Source organism: Antedon bifida, chromosome 11, assembly GCF_963402885.1.
Source record: "Antedon bifida chromosome 11, ecAntBifi1.1, whole genome shotgun sequence".
In the NCBI taxonomy this organism is placed as follows: domain Eukaryota; kingdom Metazoa; phylum Echinodermata; class Crinoidea; order Comatulida; family Antedonidae; genus Antedon; species Antedon bifida.
In genome coordinates this window covers 13,051,524-13,068,811 of record NC_136236.1, presented here as the reverse complement: position 1 = coordinate 13,068,811, position 17,288 = coordinate 13,051,524, and the positions used below count along the sequence as shown (strand labels likewise).

General features: G+C 34.0%; 4 protein-coding genes across 5 annotated transcripts; 3 read left to right on the top strand and 1 right to left on the bottom strand.

Annotated features, from left to right (window-relative positions):
• Positions 1-1,125: 1,125 nt before the first annotated feature.
• Positions 1,126-2,772, top strand: LOC144855909 (uncharacterized). The gene is made up of 2 exons (XM_078713864.1): positions 1,126-2,255; positions 2,410-2,772. The coding sequence occupies exons 1-2, from the start codon at positions 1,148-1,150 to the stop codon at positions 2,454-2,456; spliced, it is 1,155 nt and encodes a 384-aa protein (XP_078569990.1). The 5' UTR covers positions 1,126-1,147; the 3' UTR covers positions 2,457-2,772.
• A 407-nt stretch (positions 2,773-3,179) lies between these two features.
• LOC144855600 (uncharacterized) lies at positions 3,180-8,919 on the top strand. Of its 2 annotated transcripts, XM_078713505.1 has the most exons (7): positions 3,180-3,286; positions 5,204-5,331; positions 5,671-5,712; positions 7,255-7,311; positions 7,455-7,523; positions 7,849-8,125; positions 8,239-8,919. In XM_078713505.1, the coding sequence occupies exons 2-7, from the start codon at positions 5,238-5,240 to the stop codon at positions 8,354-8,356; spliced, it is 657 nt and encodes a 218-aa protein (XP_078569631.1). In that variant the 5' UTR covers positions 3,180-3,286; positions 5,204-5,237; the 3' UTR covers positions 8,357-8,919. The 2 variants fall into 2 exon arrangements, with proteins under 2 accessions (XP_078569631.1, XP_078569632.1); XM_078713506.1 differs by lacking the exon at positions 5,671-5,712.
• A 1,463-nt stretch (positions 8,920-10,382) lies between these two features.
• Positions 10,383-13,021, bottom strand: LOC144855598 (uncharacterized). Its single transcript, XM_078713503.1, has 5 exons — positions 12,645-13,021; positions 12,330-12,467; positions 11,758-12,107; positions 11,523-11,660; positions 10,383-10,898 (listed from the first exon to the last, which is right to left on the bottom strand). Exons 1-5 carry the CDS (start codon positions 12,929-12,931, stop codon positions 10,786-10,788), a joined length of 1,026 nt encoding a protein of 341 aa, XP_078569629.1. The 5' UTR covers positions 12,932-13,021; the 3' UTR covers positions 10,383-10,785.
• A 191-nt stretch (positions 13,022-13,212) lies between these two features.
• LOC144855442 (F-actin-capping protein subunit alpha-1-like) lies at positions 13,213-16,976 on the top strand. The gene is made up of 8 exons (XM_078713303.1): positions 13,213-13,341; positions 13,813-13,876; positions 14,198-14,249; positions 14,386-14,449; positions 14,609-14,818; positions 15,064-15,143; positions 15,391-15,547; positions 15,685-16,976. Exons 1-8 carry the CDS (start codon positions 13,306-13,308, stop codon positions 15,892-15,894), a joined length of 873 nt encoding a protein of 290 aa, XP_078569429.1. The 5' UTR covers positions 13,213-13,305; the 3' UTR covers positions 15,895-16,976.
• The last annotated feature ends 312 nt before the right edge of the window (positions 16,977-17,288 follow it).

Below are 17,288 nucleotides of genomic sequence, written 5' to 3'. Positions count from 1 at the left end.
CTTTGATATGGCCAATTTAAATTTAGAATATTTTGACCTTCATTTTTTTTGTGTTTCAAGGGACAATACATCTTTAATTGAATTTTGAGTGAAAATATTTATCAAAGTTACATTTATTTGAAAATAGTTTTTGTTTTTTTTTATAATACTTTAACTTTAAATATTTTTTCCGTTCAAAGAGTGCCTTAAAATTGTAAGTAAAGAAGATAAAATAACAATAGGTGATCATTTTATTCTAAATGATCACCTAAAAAAACACGAATTTTATGATATTTAGTAAAATTAGTTGAGCGCCCTCTTTAGGTTGTCCATACACGTTGGTATCCTAGCAATGTTAAACGCGGCTGTACTGCGTGTGCGTGTACAGAGGTAGGTGCGTTCGCAACACGTTCTCCCCTTTTTGTCTTCGTCGCGCGCTCTCGTCGTGTTCCAAACAACCGTTTTCATAATTTTTGTGATGGGATGTTCAGTTAGCAGTAACAAAAGTAAATTGATAAATGTAAAACCTTGTAATAAAATACAAAACTTTTCAGGTACTGTAACTAGGCAACAACTCGAGCCCTCTGTTGTTTGCCTCTCACGTCAAAAGGAGGACTGTCCAAGACGTAAGATCCGAGGAGGAGGAACAAGAGCAGCAGGAGCATCGTCGGCAATCGACCCTGTCGCTGGTGGTGGTAGGCCCTTCAGTACCGCTAGGCCAAGGAATGATAGTGTTAGTGTGCAAAGTTTGAATTCAAGTAAATGTCAAAAGGATTCCAATAAAATTATCGATAGAGAGAACGGTTGGGCCAGTCGGACTCTCCATGATACAGTGCAGTGCACACCTTGGATTCCCACACCTTCAAGTTTAACCCCTCATAAACAGACAAGACAGTTTGCCAGTCAAGGTCATCTGCCAATTTTTAGATATTCAACTTTTGAGCCTCGGCCTCGCTCATTTGAAGATCAATTCATAACTATAGAGCTACAACTTGATTCAGAATTGTTAGAAAATACGGCGTTAAGCTGTTTGTCCCCATCACACGGAAATGATGATGAAGATCTTACATGCTTGAACAAAGGATCCACTAAAACAGAAGATTTAGAAAAGTTAGACTATATTGTCCTGCCTAAACATGAATTTGTTCAGTCTTTAGAAGATAATAAGATGGATTCTCGTTCTAAAAACATCATTCCAAACCATGAAGATAAAACATTTGTAAAAAATGAACAGAAAGATGAAGATGAAATTGAAACAAATTTAGCAAAAGATTCAACTGATAAGTCTACTTGCCACAATAAGGTTGATTCCAAAGAGAATAAGCAGGTAGATCTGAAGACTTTAGTCGATTTAAAGCAAAGTATAGAAAAGGAAACAGATAAACAAGAAGCTTGTGACAGAGAAGAAAAATCTCAAGAAAGCCCAGAAGTCTGCAAACCCTTGGAAAACATGATGATACACCAGAATTCTGACATCAACATTGATTTGGATGCTTCTAGAGAAATTAAGAATGTCTCTTCAGCAACAAATGCAGATCAGTTTGACACAGTTGAAAGAGATGTCACAGAAACCAGTTCTCCAGCAGCAAATGGATGTATGATGGAAGAATGTGATACCGTTACAAGACTTACTGTCCTAGATGACACTACCAGTACTTCACTTGCTCTTCATAACCAAGATTACAAGGAACCTGCAAATCTACAGAACAGCCATCAATTAGTTCTTCCACTTAGAAACACTAGACCAACCGATGATCAGGAGTCAGAAAGTGATGGAGATTCTGCTTACAGTTATGAATCAGATTACTTCCCTCTTGATGAGGTTGATCTGCAGCCTGTAAAACCTGTTCACCATCAGATGTCTTTTGACAAACTTCCTCTTTTGGATGTAAATAGTGTCCCTCTTTTAGGTGCCAACAGTGGTCCTTTTACAAATATTGTCTTTAGCGGAAAATCCCAGGATAGTGGGTCATCACTTCAGAATGACCTCATGACTGCTGGTATGCTGCAGCGAGATGTCCAGCTTGTGGAGAGTTTGTCCTCCAGAGAGGGTGATCATGCTGCCACGTCTAATGAATGTTTTATTGTGTCTTCTTGGGGTGCTGATGATTACAAATTGGAAAGGAGTCACAAAAACAGAAGTGTGAGAGGTAGTTTATCAACTGTTGGGGGCACTTGTCAGATGAGAAAGGATGACTCAAGTAACAGTTTATCTTCGCAGCGCTCTCAAGATTTAAAGTGGCCTGTCCACCATGTGCATATGGATTTTTTTAATGGTATGTTTTTATAATAATCCTCACCACCCAACTCCTCCCTAAATATCACCCTATCATCAATATGCCATCATCTGATGTTAGTCTTTTTTATATATATCTCCTTCATCATTGTACATTTTTTAAAAGAGTGTGTTCCTTTTGTTTACCACAATAGATTTTGGTGACTGTTTTGATGAAGAAGGTGATTTTGGTCGGACATAGTCAAGAAAGGAGGAGAAGATTTTTTTCTTTTTTACAATTCCAATGCAAACGCTCTCAGTGTGCAATATTAAAGCAGTATTAAGTTTATTAAAAATAAATATTTATTTAATAGTAACTTATTTTTATAAAGTAAATTAACTGAACGCTAACTGTGTCTTTGTACATTGATTGGGGTTTTTTTTGCTGCCATCAGATGTGCTAGCCTAGATAGAATATTAGTGTAATTATTTTTTAAGAATTAATTTTATGCTTAAAATTAAAAAAATAAATAGTATTTATTTGTTAATACTTTTATGTTGTAAATAAAGATTGAATTTAGTGTATTTTAGTTTCATTATAAAATAAATGTTTACATATTCATTGTAATATACTTGTTTCGATACGGTATTATAAATTAAAACTCAAAATATTAATCATCAAAAGCGCGCGAATTCTTCCACAAAAATGTAAACATTGTAGTAAGTGTAGCCACGCCCACTCAGCTATAAAGTGTCAGTCAATTATTTCTTGTTTAGTGTCGTGAGCAGAGATGTTTACGTTTTCACGATGTTTTGCATCGATACGGAGATACTTTCTCATTCAGCATGATGTGTTCTCTGCAAGTGAGTTTATTTATAGATGTCCATACAGCAAAATGGTATTTTAAAGATATAAAATGGATGTTTTGATAATATTAGAACAACTCTAAAACAGAGGAACCGTGTGCAAAAATATGTTTATATAGTGCCGTGTGGATAACACGTGCCAATAGAGCGCGTCAGTTTTTCTGTTAAATCTGTTAGAAAGCTGAGAATTCAAGTCAAATCCACCCAAAAAAACAGGGGATAGAGGTCAGTTTCTATTATATATTTAGTAACATAGATTGCATATCATATCAGTAATGTTTATAGTACTAATTTTTTTTTCGAAATGATTATCTGCGAGTCGAAATGATTAATTTTATAGCTACTAGTTTAGGCTGTCGTTGAAAAATTCTTCATGATTGACGAGATAGTGATTTACACACAGTGCTAGGCGTGTGGTGAACTACCGATGCTGTGGCCATGCTTGGCCTGCGTTTAGCAACCATATGCTTGTATATTGCGAAAGGTTAAAGGGTGGGCAGGCCTAAAAATAATACACACACATTTCATAATAAATAAATAGATAAATTTGTTGGATGGAAGCTAGGCTACTGAAAAGCTAGAGTAGTTAATAATAAGTAAGGGTGGTAGGCTGACAAATCCAGCCTACCTATATTAGGCCTACTTATACCCGTACTTATATTAATTATTATAATAAAGCGATACCATACATTATTTCTCCCGGATGCCGTTTCCCAACACCGCCCCCCTCCCCCTCCCCCTTATTTAAAAATCCTATAGCCGCATATCTTAACGCGGTGCTAATGGTAGGGATAACAATGTAAAATTAAAAGTTAATATTTTTCAAACAAATTATACATTGCCTGTTAGTATTTTGTATCAATATTATAATAAAGAAAGAATTATGAAAATATGACTTGTAGTTTTCGAAATATAGGGTTTAAAACATCGTAATGTAAACAAATTGCGCCCTCAGTCGACAATTGTATGAACTAGTCATTTTTCGTAAAAATAATTAAATAAAATCACGGTTTTAAGTAATATAATTTGTATATCAACATTGTAAAATTCAATAAAATATGATACTTATTTATTATATAAAAAAAGTGTTAATTTAACCTCATTCGAAGAATTTCAATGCATTATTTTCACGTGTAATTGGACAGGCCTTAGACCATGTGACTTCACGGCATTCGCGAGAAAATTATTCCGCTGTGTGTTGATTCGCGTCAACCAATCAAAGGGCGAGAATCCAAAATCATTCAACCGTGAGACCTGCGGAGCGGTCGAATGCAGAGGTTTGATTGGCTTGCAATGACATCATACCACAACATGGCGATTTTGTAGTTGAGCCCCTCGGAATTTTCCAAAAATTATTTTAAAAATGGACAAAACAGATATTTTTCATGGTATATGGGTTGTTACTATGAAATATTCGAATCATAAAAAGGCCTCATATCGGGATAAAACTGTTTTTTTAGCACTTAAAATTAATATTTTTCTTAGTAACAAGCACATGGTATGTGGAACTATATTATCTTGGTGTAGGAATAAAAAACATTTTGAGGTCATAAGAGGCTCAACTACAAAAATAAGGTTGAAAATGGTAGGTCATTAAGCCTTCCGAGGGTTTCGTAGTAAACAAAAGCTATATGCGCTAGGCGATAACGATCTTTTAACCACTATATTCACATTTTTGGTTGAATGAAATGGAAATAAAAAATACTTGATCTTATAGAATAATAGGTAAATAGATATTTACTCAAAATAATATTTTCATAATTAATTTATTTTCAGAATAATTACCTAATAAAAAGTGTTTACCAAAGTAAAAAAACACAGCGTCAATGACATTGCGCGCATAGTAACGTGCGCGCTGTTTAATCGTTGTAATGAAAATGGAGTCAGCTCTCGGTATCCCTACTAATGGCAATGCACTTTCGCACCACAATCACTAGAGCTTACCCAATTTAAAAACATTCACCCGCTGCATGGCGGTGATGGTTAGTGATCGTGAAGTCTTATGCCCAGTCTTAGGTGTGAAACTGCAGTAGCACCAATAATGCTACTTTACTTATAAAATGTATGGACACTAACTATTATCACTTTTAAATGCCTTATTCTATACATTGTCATGCAATTCAGACATGTCCTTTTTTTCAGGGAGTGTGTGCTGTAGAGGTGTTAATGATTCAGAATGAATGGTAACAGAGGAAACAAGTGTTATAGTTGCGGAAAGCAAGGCCATATGCAACGCGATTGTAACAATCCAAGGCAAAATTTTTCCAAAGGTGAGTTCATGAAGGTCAAATGAGGTCATCCCAAAAAATGTGCAGAACCTGACCTGATATAAATCCTCCAATTTATACACAGTAGCATCTCAAAAATAGCACATTTCTGAGAATGTACATTTTCTAAAGCTCTGTCTACACTATCAAACTAGTTTGACACAAAAAGTGTGATGTGCCCAAATATGGTAGTGATATGTCCATATGGGCACATCACATTTTTTGTCACATAAAATCTAAACCTCTGTACATTAAAAAAACAAATGTTAGTAAAACAGAAGTTTTATTCAGCACAAGTACCTCGAGTTGTTTGCTACAGCATCATTGCTTGTTTTTATTTAGGTGGAAACCGGCCGAGAGGTCGTAGCACCAACATTCAGTCAGGTAAGGTGTGTGGTGGCAGCAGTAGCTCATTGATGTATTCCCTTCCTACCTACTGTATAATCCTGTCGCTTTGCATGGCATTCTGTCTGTGGTGAATGTTATTATTCTCAATCTTTTTAAATTTTATTCAAGTACATAATATTATTTATTAACTTAAAAATGGCATAATTTACAGAGTGATTGCTTGGTTTTTTTTTTTTTTTATGCCACTTTCCATTTATTTGTTAATTTTTACAATTTATAAATAGAATCGTACAGTTGTTAAAATCGTTTGATCAAATTCAGATGTACTGGCTAATAGCCAAACTTGTAACATTACTGTAACACTTCACAGTGTGGAGTGGAGTTGTGGCTTGGTGGTTATGATGCTTGGCTGCCACTCCAAGGGTCCTGGGTTCAAGTCCTGTCACATGTCAGGATTTTTTCTAAGGACCTAACCCTAACTCCACTCCCAAAGACTTGTAATAAGACTTTGTTTATGTAGAGCATCTTGTGTATATGTTTGTATTGTGAACCTCTGAGGGTCCCTAATGATCAGCAATTGCTGGATGGATCACCCTCATCTTCACAGTGGGATAATCTACTACTACCCTACAGTACCCTTTTGAACAAGTTTTGCATACCCCTTGGTACTACTGTATGCAGTGGGTAGCAACTGTTTGTACTGCAGTAGTCAGTGGTAGTACTGCAGTAAAGCTTGGTTGCTGTGATGTCATGGATGATTAGTCTAATCAATCAAAACATTCACTAAATTCATTACTGCACCCTTTTATATTATTGTTTATTATTATTTTTCCAACTTCCTAAGTCTTTAAAAATTTGTGGCCCAGCTCAAGTACATTCTTAGACATAATATTTACTGTTGTGTGTCTGGTAGTTACAGTAGCATGTTTATAGTATAGATAATACTGTTGCTAATGGTTTTTCCTTTACTAAAGCCTTCCCTAATTAAACACCACTGTTTTAGATACACTGGTTAATTGTAGTTTTTTTGCGTCAGGGAGTTGAGTAATTAGATGTTTTGCCCTACTCTGACGTAATATGTACTTTATACTAAGTACATTGGAGAATACTTGCGAAAAAATTCGCAAGTAGTTCTCGGGTGGGCGAATTTTTTCGCAAGTATTCTCAAATGTACTTAGTATAAAGTACAAATTACGTCAGAGTAGGGCAAAACATCTAATTACACTGGTTAACTTATTTATTTATGGTTTGATGTTTGCAGAGTTCTCATTTTTAATGTGAATACTAATATAGCCAGAGATAATAAACACCTTCACATGTTATATCCTTACCAAAAAACGGGGGAAGAAAAATTAGGTAAAACTGCTGATTATGTCTGCTCCCTCCCTCTCACGTACATATTTTTATTTATACAGTATTATAGTAGATCATGTTTTGTTGCTGAGCATGGCCAGGCGATTGTGAAAAGAATGTATTTTTCAGCTGTGATTTTTGTTCAGTTACTATCGAATCTAACCATTTCATTTTGTATTAATAAAAACTGACATAAAAGTTAATTTTGGTTGTTTTTTTTTTCAGTGAGATGTTACAAATGCAATGAAACCGGGCATTATGCCAAGGATTGCGTAGATGAGGGTAAATAATTTTGTTTTACCGAAATAATAATAATACTGATACCATAAAAAGTGTGAGGTTTTCTTGTGCGATTTAGGAGATATAGTAAAGTAAGACATTGTTAGTTAGTGCTATTATAATAATATTGATATGTTTGTTTACAGATCGTTGTTACCGCTGCAACAAGACTGGGCATTATGCCAAAGATTGTCCAAATGTGAAGGAGGATCAAGGTATGCTATATAATCCATGGTTTTCATACATACATCGTACATCTGCCAATTTTAATAGAAAACAACATAGAATTTAGTTTACATAATGTTAATTCATTGTGCGCATGCAGGTACTTTAGGACACGCCTCCTCACTCAAATCCTGATTGTTGGTCTGGACGACGACTAACAATAATTTGATATCATAACACACCTTATATGGAAACCAGTGGAGAGGGTCCTGGGTTATTGCAAACCCTACTTATTAACTGGTAATTCTTCTGTTTAAATTATTTTATGACTTTTTCTTTTGGTTAAAATCTTTCTAATATTTTGTGAACCTTCAGCTGTGTGCTACCTATGCAATGCAGTTGGCCATCGTCAGAAGGAATGCCCAAACAAGGTTGAGAAGTGTTACAACTGCCAAGAGGCGGGACACATCCAACGAGACTGCCCGAGTAAGGGTAACTCTAACAACTGTTACAATTGCAACAAGCCAGGCCACATCTCATCTGGTTGCAATGAGCCAGCACGCGAGGGCGGTAGAGGGGGCGGACGTGCCTGTTATCAATGCGGTCGGCCAGGTCATATCTCCACCGACTGCCCGAAGATTAAGTGTTATCGGTGAGTACTACTTTGTTTCCTGTAAAACGTTGTTATGATATTTTGTCATGCATGATTAACTTCAGTATAGTAGCGTTATCTTTGCTAACATTTGTTATCTTTCTTTTATTTAGTTGTGAGAAACCGGGTCACATGGCTCGTAATTGCCCAAACAATGCAAATCGCGACAGAGACAACGAATGTTACACGTGTGGAGTTGCCGGTCACATAGCCCGCGACTGTCCCGAGTAAATCAACACTCGTGAAGAGCGGCACACAATTTGGCTTGGGCTGACGTACAACATTTGACGAACCAGCCCGTAGAGGTCAACAAAAAATGTTTTCCCATTTTTAATTGATTGTTTAGTTGAGGATAAGACGTTGGATCTGTAAAAGTGTGGCGCCGCAGCGAGAGACGCACTACAAAGCGATCCGTATGCTCTCAATTTTCTGGTGTTATTTAGTTAAGTAATAAAACACATATCCCATGTTGCATCATGTTATATAATATACCCATTAGTTAATGGTACTAGTGTCATTTGCATGTCTAGTCATCAATCCAGAGATTATTAATAAATACGAAAAAAAACTTTTTTGTTAAATTGGGAGCTGTAACATCACATGGGAAAAAAGTGTGGATGTGATTGGTCCCCTGCCTAGGGTCGTGAACCTAGTAAAAGACGGAATCATTAATGTGCGTTAGTTGGTTATATACGCATTCAGAAATACGATCTTAAAAGGAGAAAATCAATATCGTAGAATTAAATTGATTTGAGTTTTACAAGAGAATTGCTGATGTAGTTGGCATTAAATTTGAGGACAAATGAATTAAGTGATATTACTATGTACTTAATTGTTTTTACGCCATTTATCATCCGTTGGCTAGAGAAATGGAGTTTGAACAATACTATCTGCATTTATTTTTCATATTTATGGTAAGAGATTTCCATATTAGGAATGTTCATGTCCATATTATATAGTGCCCATAATTGATATCACATATCTATATATGGGCATGTAAGTCTGCTTTTTGGATTGTAAAAATGGTGAATTATACCAAATGCTGCAAGCTATTAATTTTCCTAATTTGTACATTTTTTTTATGTACAGTACAAGTTTTCATTAAATGTCCATTGATCTTTTATTTCCACGACAGTTTTTTTAAATCACCTTAAAAAATTTTTTTTTTTTTTTGCGATTTTATGTTTGATTCCTTTTAAGCGGTAGAGAGGACGACTGCATCAAAGTAAATGATAAAATTAGCTACCAAAAGAAAAGCCAGGCCACTGTTTTAGATTCATTTTACTTTAGAATTCATTATGGGGTATTGTTTAATTTAGTTATAATTTATTTGTTTTACAATTTTAACACAATTATTGTTCTTCCGAAGGCTAAGCAACATAATTTGCAACATTTTTGTGATTAGTAAAAGTACTTCTTTTCAAACATATCCTATTTTAAGCATTAGATTTATAGACCACCAATTAGATATATGTACATATTATCCCAGTAAGTCATCTCGCATATTTAGCTGTTCAATGATGTAGGTTACAAGATTTGATGGCATGGTACACTATTGGTCTACATGCGTCACATGACCAAAATGTGATTAAAAAATGTCCAGGTTCATCTTAGGACTGGATTATTGTTCGTTTAGTTAGGCCTACAAACGTATACACAGAAAACCATATATAATTATTATGTATTGCATTACAAATTAGCATCATCGATAAAAATATCGGAAAAATATGGAATATGCAAACAGCATCCAGTTATTAGATTCAATGCTGTATGTCGATTCCTTGTGAGCTGGCTGATTGGTTTTAAAGATTGAAGTTTGAGAAAAAGAGGAAAATTCTTAAGAGATTTGTATTCCGTTAAATAATACAATTAGTCAGTTTTAACCTTTGACCTCAGAAACAATGGTCAAAGTTGAAGCAAATGGTCAAATGTATACTACTGCAGTAAGTGTAGTACAGTAGATTGAAAACATGCATGTATTTATAGTTAAAATTGCATGAATTCTGATTTTAACAAATTACTGCAGCAATAACTTAATTTACTGCAGTAGTCATTTTTGACGTGATTTATGTGAAAATGTTGATTAAAGGTAGCATATAGTTTCCACTATAAGAAAGAAATGTGATGATAAAATAAACTTCTGTACAGTAATGAATGGCGCTTATTTTAAAACTTCTTCGACAAACAACATTTTAATTACAATTCTGTTGGTTATCTGGACGATATAACCTTCGTTCTTCCACTTCATTTCATATCGCGTTATTCGTTGGCGTCGTTATCGAAATATAGACTAGTTGAAATTTTTACAAAATTGATGACGCAACCATTTTTTTCCATTACGATTCGTGCATATTTTATAATATACAGTAATATTTGTCTATAACATTTTAAATATAATCTATTATACTTACTAACTGTAATACTGTATATATGAAAAAGTACAGAGGCCTACATAACCCACAGTTTAACTATATATATATATATATATTTGAAACTTTGGTCTCCAAAAATATTTCAAAATTATTGAAAGATATTTAGGAACGTCACAATGTTTAAAAATGTAAAATTTAATGTTTTTATCTAAAAATTCTATTATGTTTGTTATCTCTCTCTCTTCTCTTCTGAAATCCAGTGCTGTTGCCAATATGGCCGCCACTTCTTTAATTTTTCTGGCCGTAGTCAGTGATTTTATAATAAGCTGCAAACATAGTTTGCCAAAGCCTTGATATACTGAACCATAGTGCTACAGTATATGACTGCCAAGTTGACAAATCTGGAAAAAAAAACCACAAGAAAAAATATTATGTTCTAAGTGAATTTAAAGCTCTGTATGTGACAAAAAAAATGTGCCCATATACGTTAATGATGATTTCATATCACTACCATATTTGGGCACATCATACATACATTTTTTGTCAAAATAGTTTGATAGTGTAGACAGAGTTTTATAATCCAAAGTTCCTTCATGGGTTCATTATTATTTGTTACGAGACTTTCTAATTTGTATCCCATCAATGTAATTGTTTACCTTATTTGAAAGGTGCAAAATAAAAAATTTAACAAGAGAAATAAAATTTAGTGCGAGTAATCATGCGTGTTAGCTAAAATACTTAATTTCATGCTAATTAAATGCAAATTATATTTTTTAACTGGCAATTAACTAACCATGAAATGGCCAATCAGCACATCACTGAATGAGCTGAATGAAAAAAGTAATCTTGTGAAAAAATGTTATGGATACCATTGGGAGGGTATTATACAGTAACTATGTAACCTAATATATAATTGTCATGTTAGCCAGGTAAAAATGAGCTTATACACTTATTGTCGGTGTTTACATTTAGTCTGCACCTCTTAGTCAAAGCACTAGAACCTAAGCTTACTGGTGTAACCGTACCTGAATTGTTTCGCACAAGAACGAGATAAGCACACACGCCAACCATTGCGACGCTACCAAGTTGACTCCAGTAGGTCTTTGGAATCCAACGACAGACAAACCGACTCACTTTAGACGCCATCAGAAACAACACATTTCCTACAAGGCAGGTAAATTTTATTATTATTTAATGTACAAACATATATCACTTTTAAATGTTTATCCAATTTTATAAACCTGGACCTTAGCAACACACCTGACAACCTGTTGTGACCTCGGTGACCTTCCGGTTGGCTTTCAACAGCATCTTCCACAGCGTTGCTTTTATCGTCACCAGCAACGCCACTCTCGCATTTTTGATATTTTTCTTTTTCCCTAAGTATTTTTAATAAAGCTAACTTTTTATCAGTTTTTAATATTTGATCAGTTTCAATAATTTTCACTGCTTCTGTCCATTTTTCTTGCGGAAATAAAACATGTGCAAAGAGTAATTCAACAAAATGAGTATGTTGCTCCGACGATAACCTTCGAGCTGATTGGCTGGAATATTGCTTGTAAATTTCTTGAGCTTGTTTGTGATTGTTAACGTGAACATTGAGTACCATACTGGAATTGAAAAAAAAGATTATTAAATTTATTTTAACAAATTATTAAAAGTAAATATTGTATATGTACAATGAGTTTTACAGCCACTTAAGAACAAAACTAAACTCCCACTTCTATTGCCCACTACTACATATCATCATTGGATGTGTGGGGGAGGGCGTGGAGAGACCATATTCTCCCGGGCTATCAGTTTGTATAGTATAGTATGTATTTTCTGCATACCATAATTGCACTAATTTTGGAGGAAACTGTTGAACTGGACCGTACTGAGTTTGAAGAAACGGCAGAACATCCTGCCAACGACTCATCTCCGCTAAAGCTTGTACACCAATTATGCATAGACATTCTTTCATCACATCCCTAAATATTAATGTATAAATGTAAAAATAAATACATTTTATATAAAGTTTCATATTTGTTTGTATATTTATTAGAATTAGCAAATAAAGTACTGTATTGTACATATGTTTAATTTGTGTATAGTTCATTATCAATATTCATTTAAAGTTGTTTACTATTAACACGAAGACACCTTACGAAAAAGTTATTTTCTTGTGTCGATGTTTCTTCTTTTCAGTAAGAGCATGTCTAGGGGCCTCATCGAAACAGGGGATTTCCCTCTCATCATCCCCAAGATGGGCGTTCCCACCGGCCGCGGCAGAGGTGGCGATCGCATTCTTGTTTTCTGACTCTGCAAACCTGGCTAGCCCTTTCTGACATAATTTATATACTTCATCAAATTTTCCCAATATAAGAAGACCCGTCGCCAATTCTACTAAATTGACTTTACCACCCGATTGCATACTAGATTCTTCAGAGGTCATTATAAAGGCAAAATCATCAAAAAATTAGCGGTGGTAACTTGTTTTGCATTTGCCGAAGGAGGCAGCCATTTTGTATTTCACAAATAATACATTATTGTAATTTATTACTACAGCATTCCTTCAACATCAGAGTGATACTTATAAGTTTAAAAATTAATTTATGAGTTTTGATATTTAGTTTTATTTCCAAAGTTTAGTTTAAACCTAAGTATGCTGTCAAAAATGATTGTATAAAAATATTTTAGGTTGAAGAGCCCACAGAAAACTATTAAAAATAATTGGTGGCGCTGTTTATATTCCCATAATCCCTGTTTTCAAGGCGTGTGTCAGAAACCAACTTATACACAAAAACTTCCAATTTAACACGCTTAGCAATGGCGAATGTCTATTCAATTTCAGACGAAGAAAAGGTAAGCTTGCTTTCATATCTGTTTCTTTTATAATTTTAGTTGGTGGTTATGTTTCTTTTAATGTGAATAATAATCGTTGAATGTGTGAATTAAGTAAAACTCAACGACGAACTGAGCAAAGTGCAGGCCCCGGTTATTCACTTCCTGTTTCTCATCGGGACGAGAATGCACACAGGAGGACCTGGAGCCCGCTGATAACCGGACATTCCATGAGCCTTGCTTCTCAACGAAGTGGGGCCAAAATAATGACAATGCATCCCAAACATGGGCGCGCAAACATGTTTTTAGGTTTATTTGAATCAATCTAGGCACCTTGCTTGCTTGTTTGTTATATATTTTTTGAAATGTAAAATTATTAAATATTTGTGTTTTTTTTTTAGTTTTTAGCACTCACTAGTGACTAGGTCACCCTATACTATACTAAAATAAAATGTAAACCGATTTTTTTTAAATTTTGCTTATTTCTTTCAGACTCGAATTTTAAAAAACTTCATCAAGTATGCACCACCTGGTGAATTTAATGAGGTTTTTAATGGTAAGTTTTAAAATGTCAAATTTAATTAGATTTGTCTTTAATTCAAGTGTCTGTTTCCTGAAAGTTTACTTTCATTTGCCATCATATATAGATAAATTACCATGTTTGGTGATATTCAATTTCAATTGTCCATATAATTACGTGATTACCTTTTTCTGAAATATAATCAGTGCTCCAAACATCAAATGTGTTTGTATATAATATATATCTAAGTAAAATCAAACTTTTTTTTACCTGTATAAAAAATCATTCTAGGAGTTTTATTTAGGGTTATTTTTTATAAAAAGATACTTAAACATGAATTATTTGTTTCTTTTATAGATGTAAGGATCTTATTGGACAATGATGCATTACTCAAAAAGAATGGAGCAGAGTAAGTGATGTTTACAGTGCTTGTTGGATCAATAAATTCACTTTAATTTAAATATAAACCATTTCCAAGATCTTGTTTTACTTCTAATATTCGTAAAATAGATAAATGAATAAATTGATGAATTTTGTTTTTTTAGAGCATTTGCACTCCTCAACAAGGAACAATTCACCCCTTGCAAATTAGATGGCCAGGAACACGAGGTCAGGTCATAGGTCATTGTTCACAAAGTTTGAATATTTGCACTTCAAATTTGTAATTGTATTGCATGTTGATTAAATAGCCACTAGTATTGTTTTAAAAGTAAACATGTATTACTTACTATCTACTTATAATATAAATTGTTTTATTGTTGGCTGTAGGTATTGATTACACAGTACGGTGATATGAAGCAAAACACGTTTTTCGATCCTTCTTCTAAAACAACTTTCCAATATGATCATCTGAGAAAAGAAGCATCAAATATACAACCGGCGTCGAATGTTGATCAGACTGCAGAGAAATGGCGTAGTGCTCTGGAGACTGCATTGAGGGACTATATACAAGCTCACTATGGCAATGGTGTTTGTACTGTAAGTCATTTGCTATTATTATTTGTCCTTGTTATAATATTACATACCTTATACTGTGTCAGTTTTTTACTGAGAGTGGCTTTGTCATCAGTGCATAGTTATGTACTCTATTTATAGTTTTCTCGTTCAAAAGGTCATTGTAAGGTCAATTGTAGGATATGATCTTGGTCATTGTTTTAATTTGGACTAATTTGCATAAATGTTTGTAATGATTCTTGTTTAAATAAAAATTGCTTTGTATTTAGGTATATGGCACAAGTACAGGAAGTGACATCACTCTGACAGTATGTCTAGAACATCATTTGTTTCAACCACATAACTTTTGGTAAGCATAACTTATTTTGCAGTTTGACACGCCTTCCAATCATCAGCCTATCAGCCCAAAACATCATTTATATTTAATATTTAAATAGAAGTGAAATATAAAGGGAAAAAAAAGAATAAACAAAATTTTCCATTAACTCCTTAAGGAACCACTTAAACTTAAAGTAAAGCTTGTTTATATACAAGAGGTTGTGGTGATGTACACAAACACATTTCCTACAAAATGTATTAATGATATTGATTTTCAGGAATGGCAAATGGAGATCTCAATGGTCAGTTACATTTAACCCAAGTAGAGGGTCAGCCGAGGCTAAAGGTCTTTTCAAGGCACAAGTTCACTACTATGAGGATGGTAATGTCCAGTTGGTCAGCCATAAAGAGGTCAAAAAAGAACTAATAGTCACAGTAAGTAAACATACTTATTGTGTACTTATTTAGAATATACTTTGTGTAATTATTCTGAGTACTTACTGAATTTTGAGTACTTACTCAATTCTGAGTACAAGTAAACCTGATCATATACATTACATTATTTTTCACAGGATCCAACAGGCACCTCCAAAGAATTTGTGAAAATCATTGAAAACGAAGAGACATCGTACCAAAAAGCATTAAGTGAGAACTATACCCAGATGTCGGACACAACATTCAAGGCGCTCCGACGGCAACTACCGGTCACGAGGACAAAAATTGACTGGAATAAAATCGCAGGCTATAAGATCGGTCAAGCTCTGAAGAACGATGGAGTTTAGTAAAATATAATGATTATTGTATTAAAGCATGATGTCTTTATGTTATTCTTTATAATATCTTTATTTTCAGCCATCCAACACAGATTACTAATTAGAAATGGAATAATATATAATTTTTAACAATAAGTGCTGGAACGTTATTTCAGAGACCAATACTATGTCAATTATAAAGTAGTGGTGGTGTAATGTGGTGGTCACCTTCTAATCTAAGGTCTTTGGTTCTGGTCATATTCACTTCTTTTTTCTCACAACTGATCTGATATCCGTTAATGCTGAAATTGTTTTGTTTTTGTTGTTTGTGAAATAAACACGGCAATAATAACAAATTTAAAATGACAAACAAATGATGATATTATCCAATTCTTGTATTATGTTTGTCATCATATTATTGTGTAAAGGACTTTCTCAATATTTTATTAATAGTTACTAAAGAAATAAGTAAAACAGATTTTTTTTTAAATAAAATCTAGAATTGGCTGCCCACTCTTTGCAGGTCTGTAGACAAATTGGTAATATTCATGTTTAAAGTATAGGAGATAAAAGCAATTGATTTTATTTATTTTTTTTTTTGCTGCTTTTTTTGATTAGATAATTTGTATAGAAATATAAGATCCTGTTGATAAAGGGAGGCTACTTGTAATATCTTGTTATTTTTGTTTATTGGCTCTGTTGTGATATACAACAGCAGTATATAGTCACTTCTTACATGGTTGGTTTCTGATAAGCCCAATTCCCATTTGGACGTAGGCGCAACACAAGCCACTTTCTAGGTGATCCGTCGCAGTGTGCAAGCGGAATCCAAACTTGTGTTTTTGCCAGCAGTGTGCATCACGGTTGTGCTCAGCGCAATTGCATTCAAGTATGCTTGTTGGGAACCAATCCTTGTGAAGATCATAGGACTGTTTATGCTTCAGTGATTTTGTTTACATTTGTTGATCAATAGTGTGGCCTTAAGGTTGAGTTTCCACTACTAAAGCTAATCAGCAACAAACTCAGTTGGAATTGGTATTTAATCAACATTGCTGTTGTGTAAACAGACCTACTAATCAAAATAAAGTTGAATAAATTTTTATAACACTATACATTTGAATGTTTCACTTGGCTGTATTCATTTTGATGTAACTCTTATTCTTAAACTACATTTTTTCCATGATAAAACTAAAAGATTAGGCCAGGCCTATAGGCTATATATATATTGTGAGTACTGTATACCATACATACCATTTATGAAAACAGTACCACCAATTAAATGAGCGAATTTGAATAATAAAGTACAAGAAAATATATGTACAGCATTGTAACAAGATCGCATTATCAGTATAGTAGGCGCACGTGTAAGTGCTTGTAGTTGTTTGACCCAATTCCCACGCGACGCCCAGCCAGGCACTGCGGTA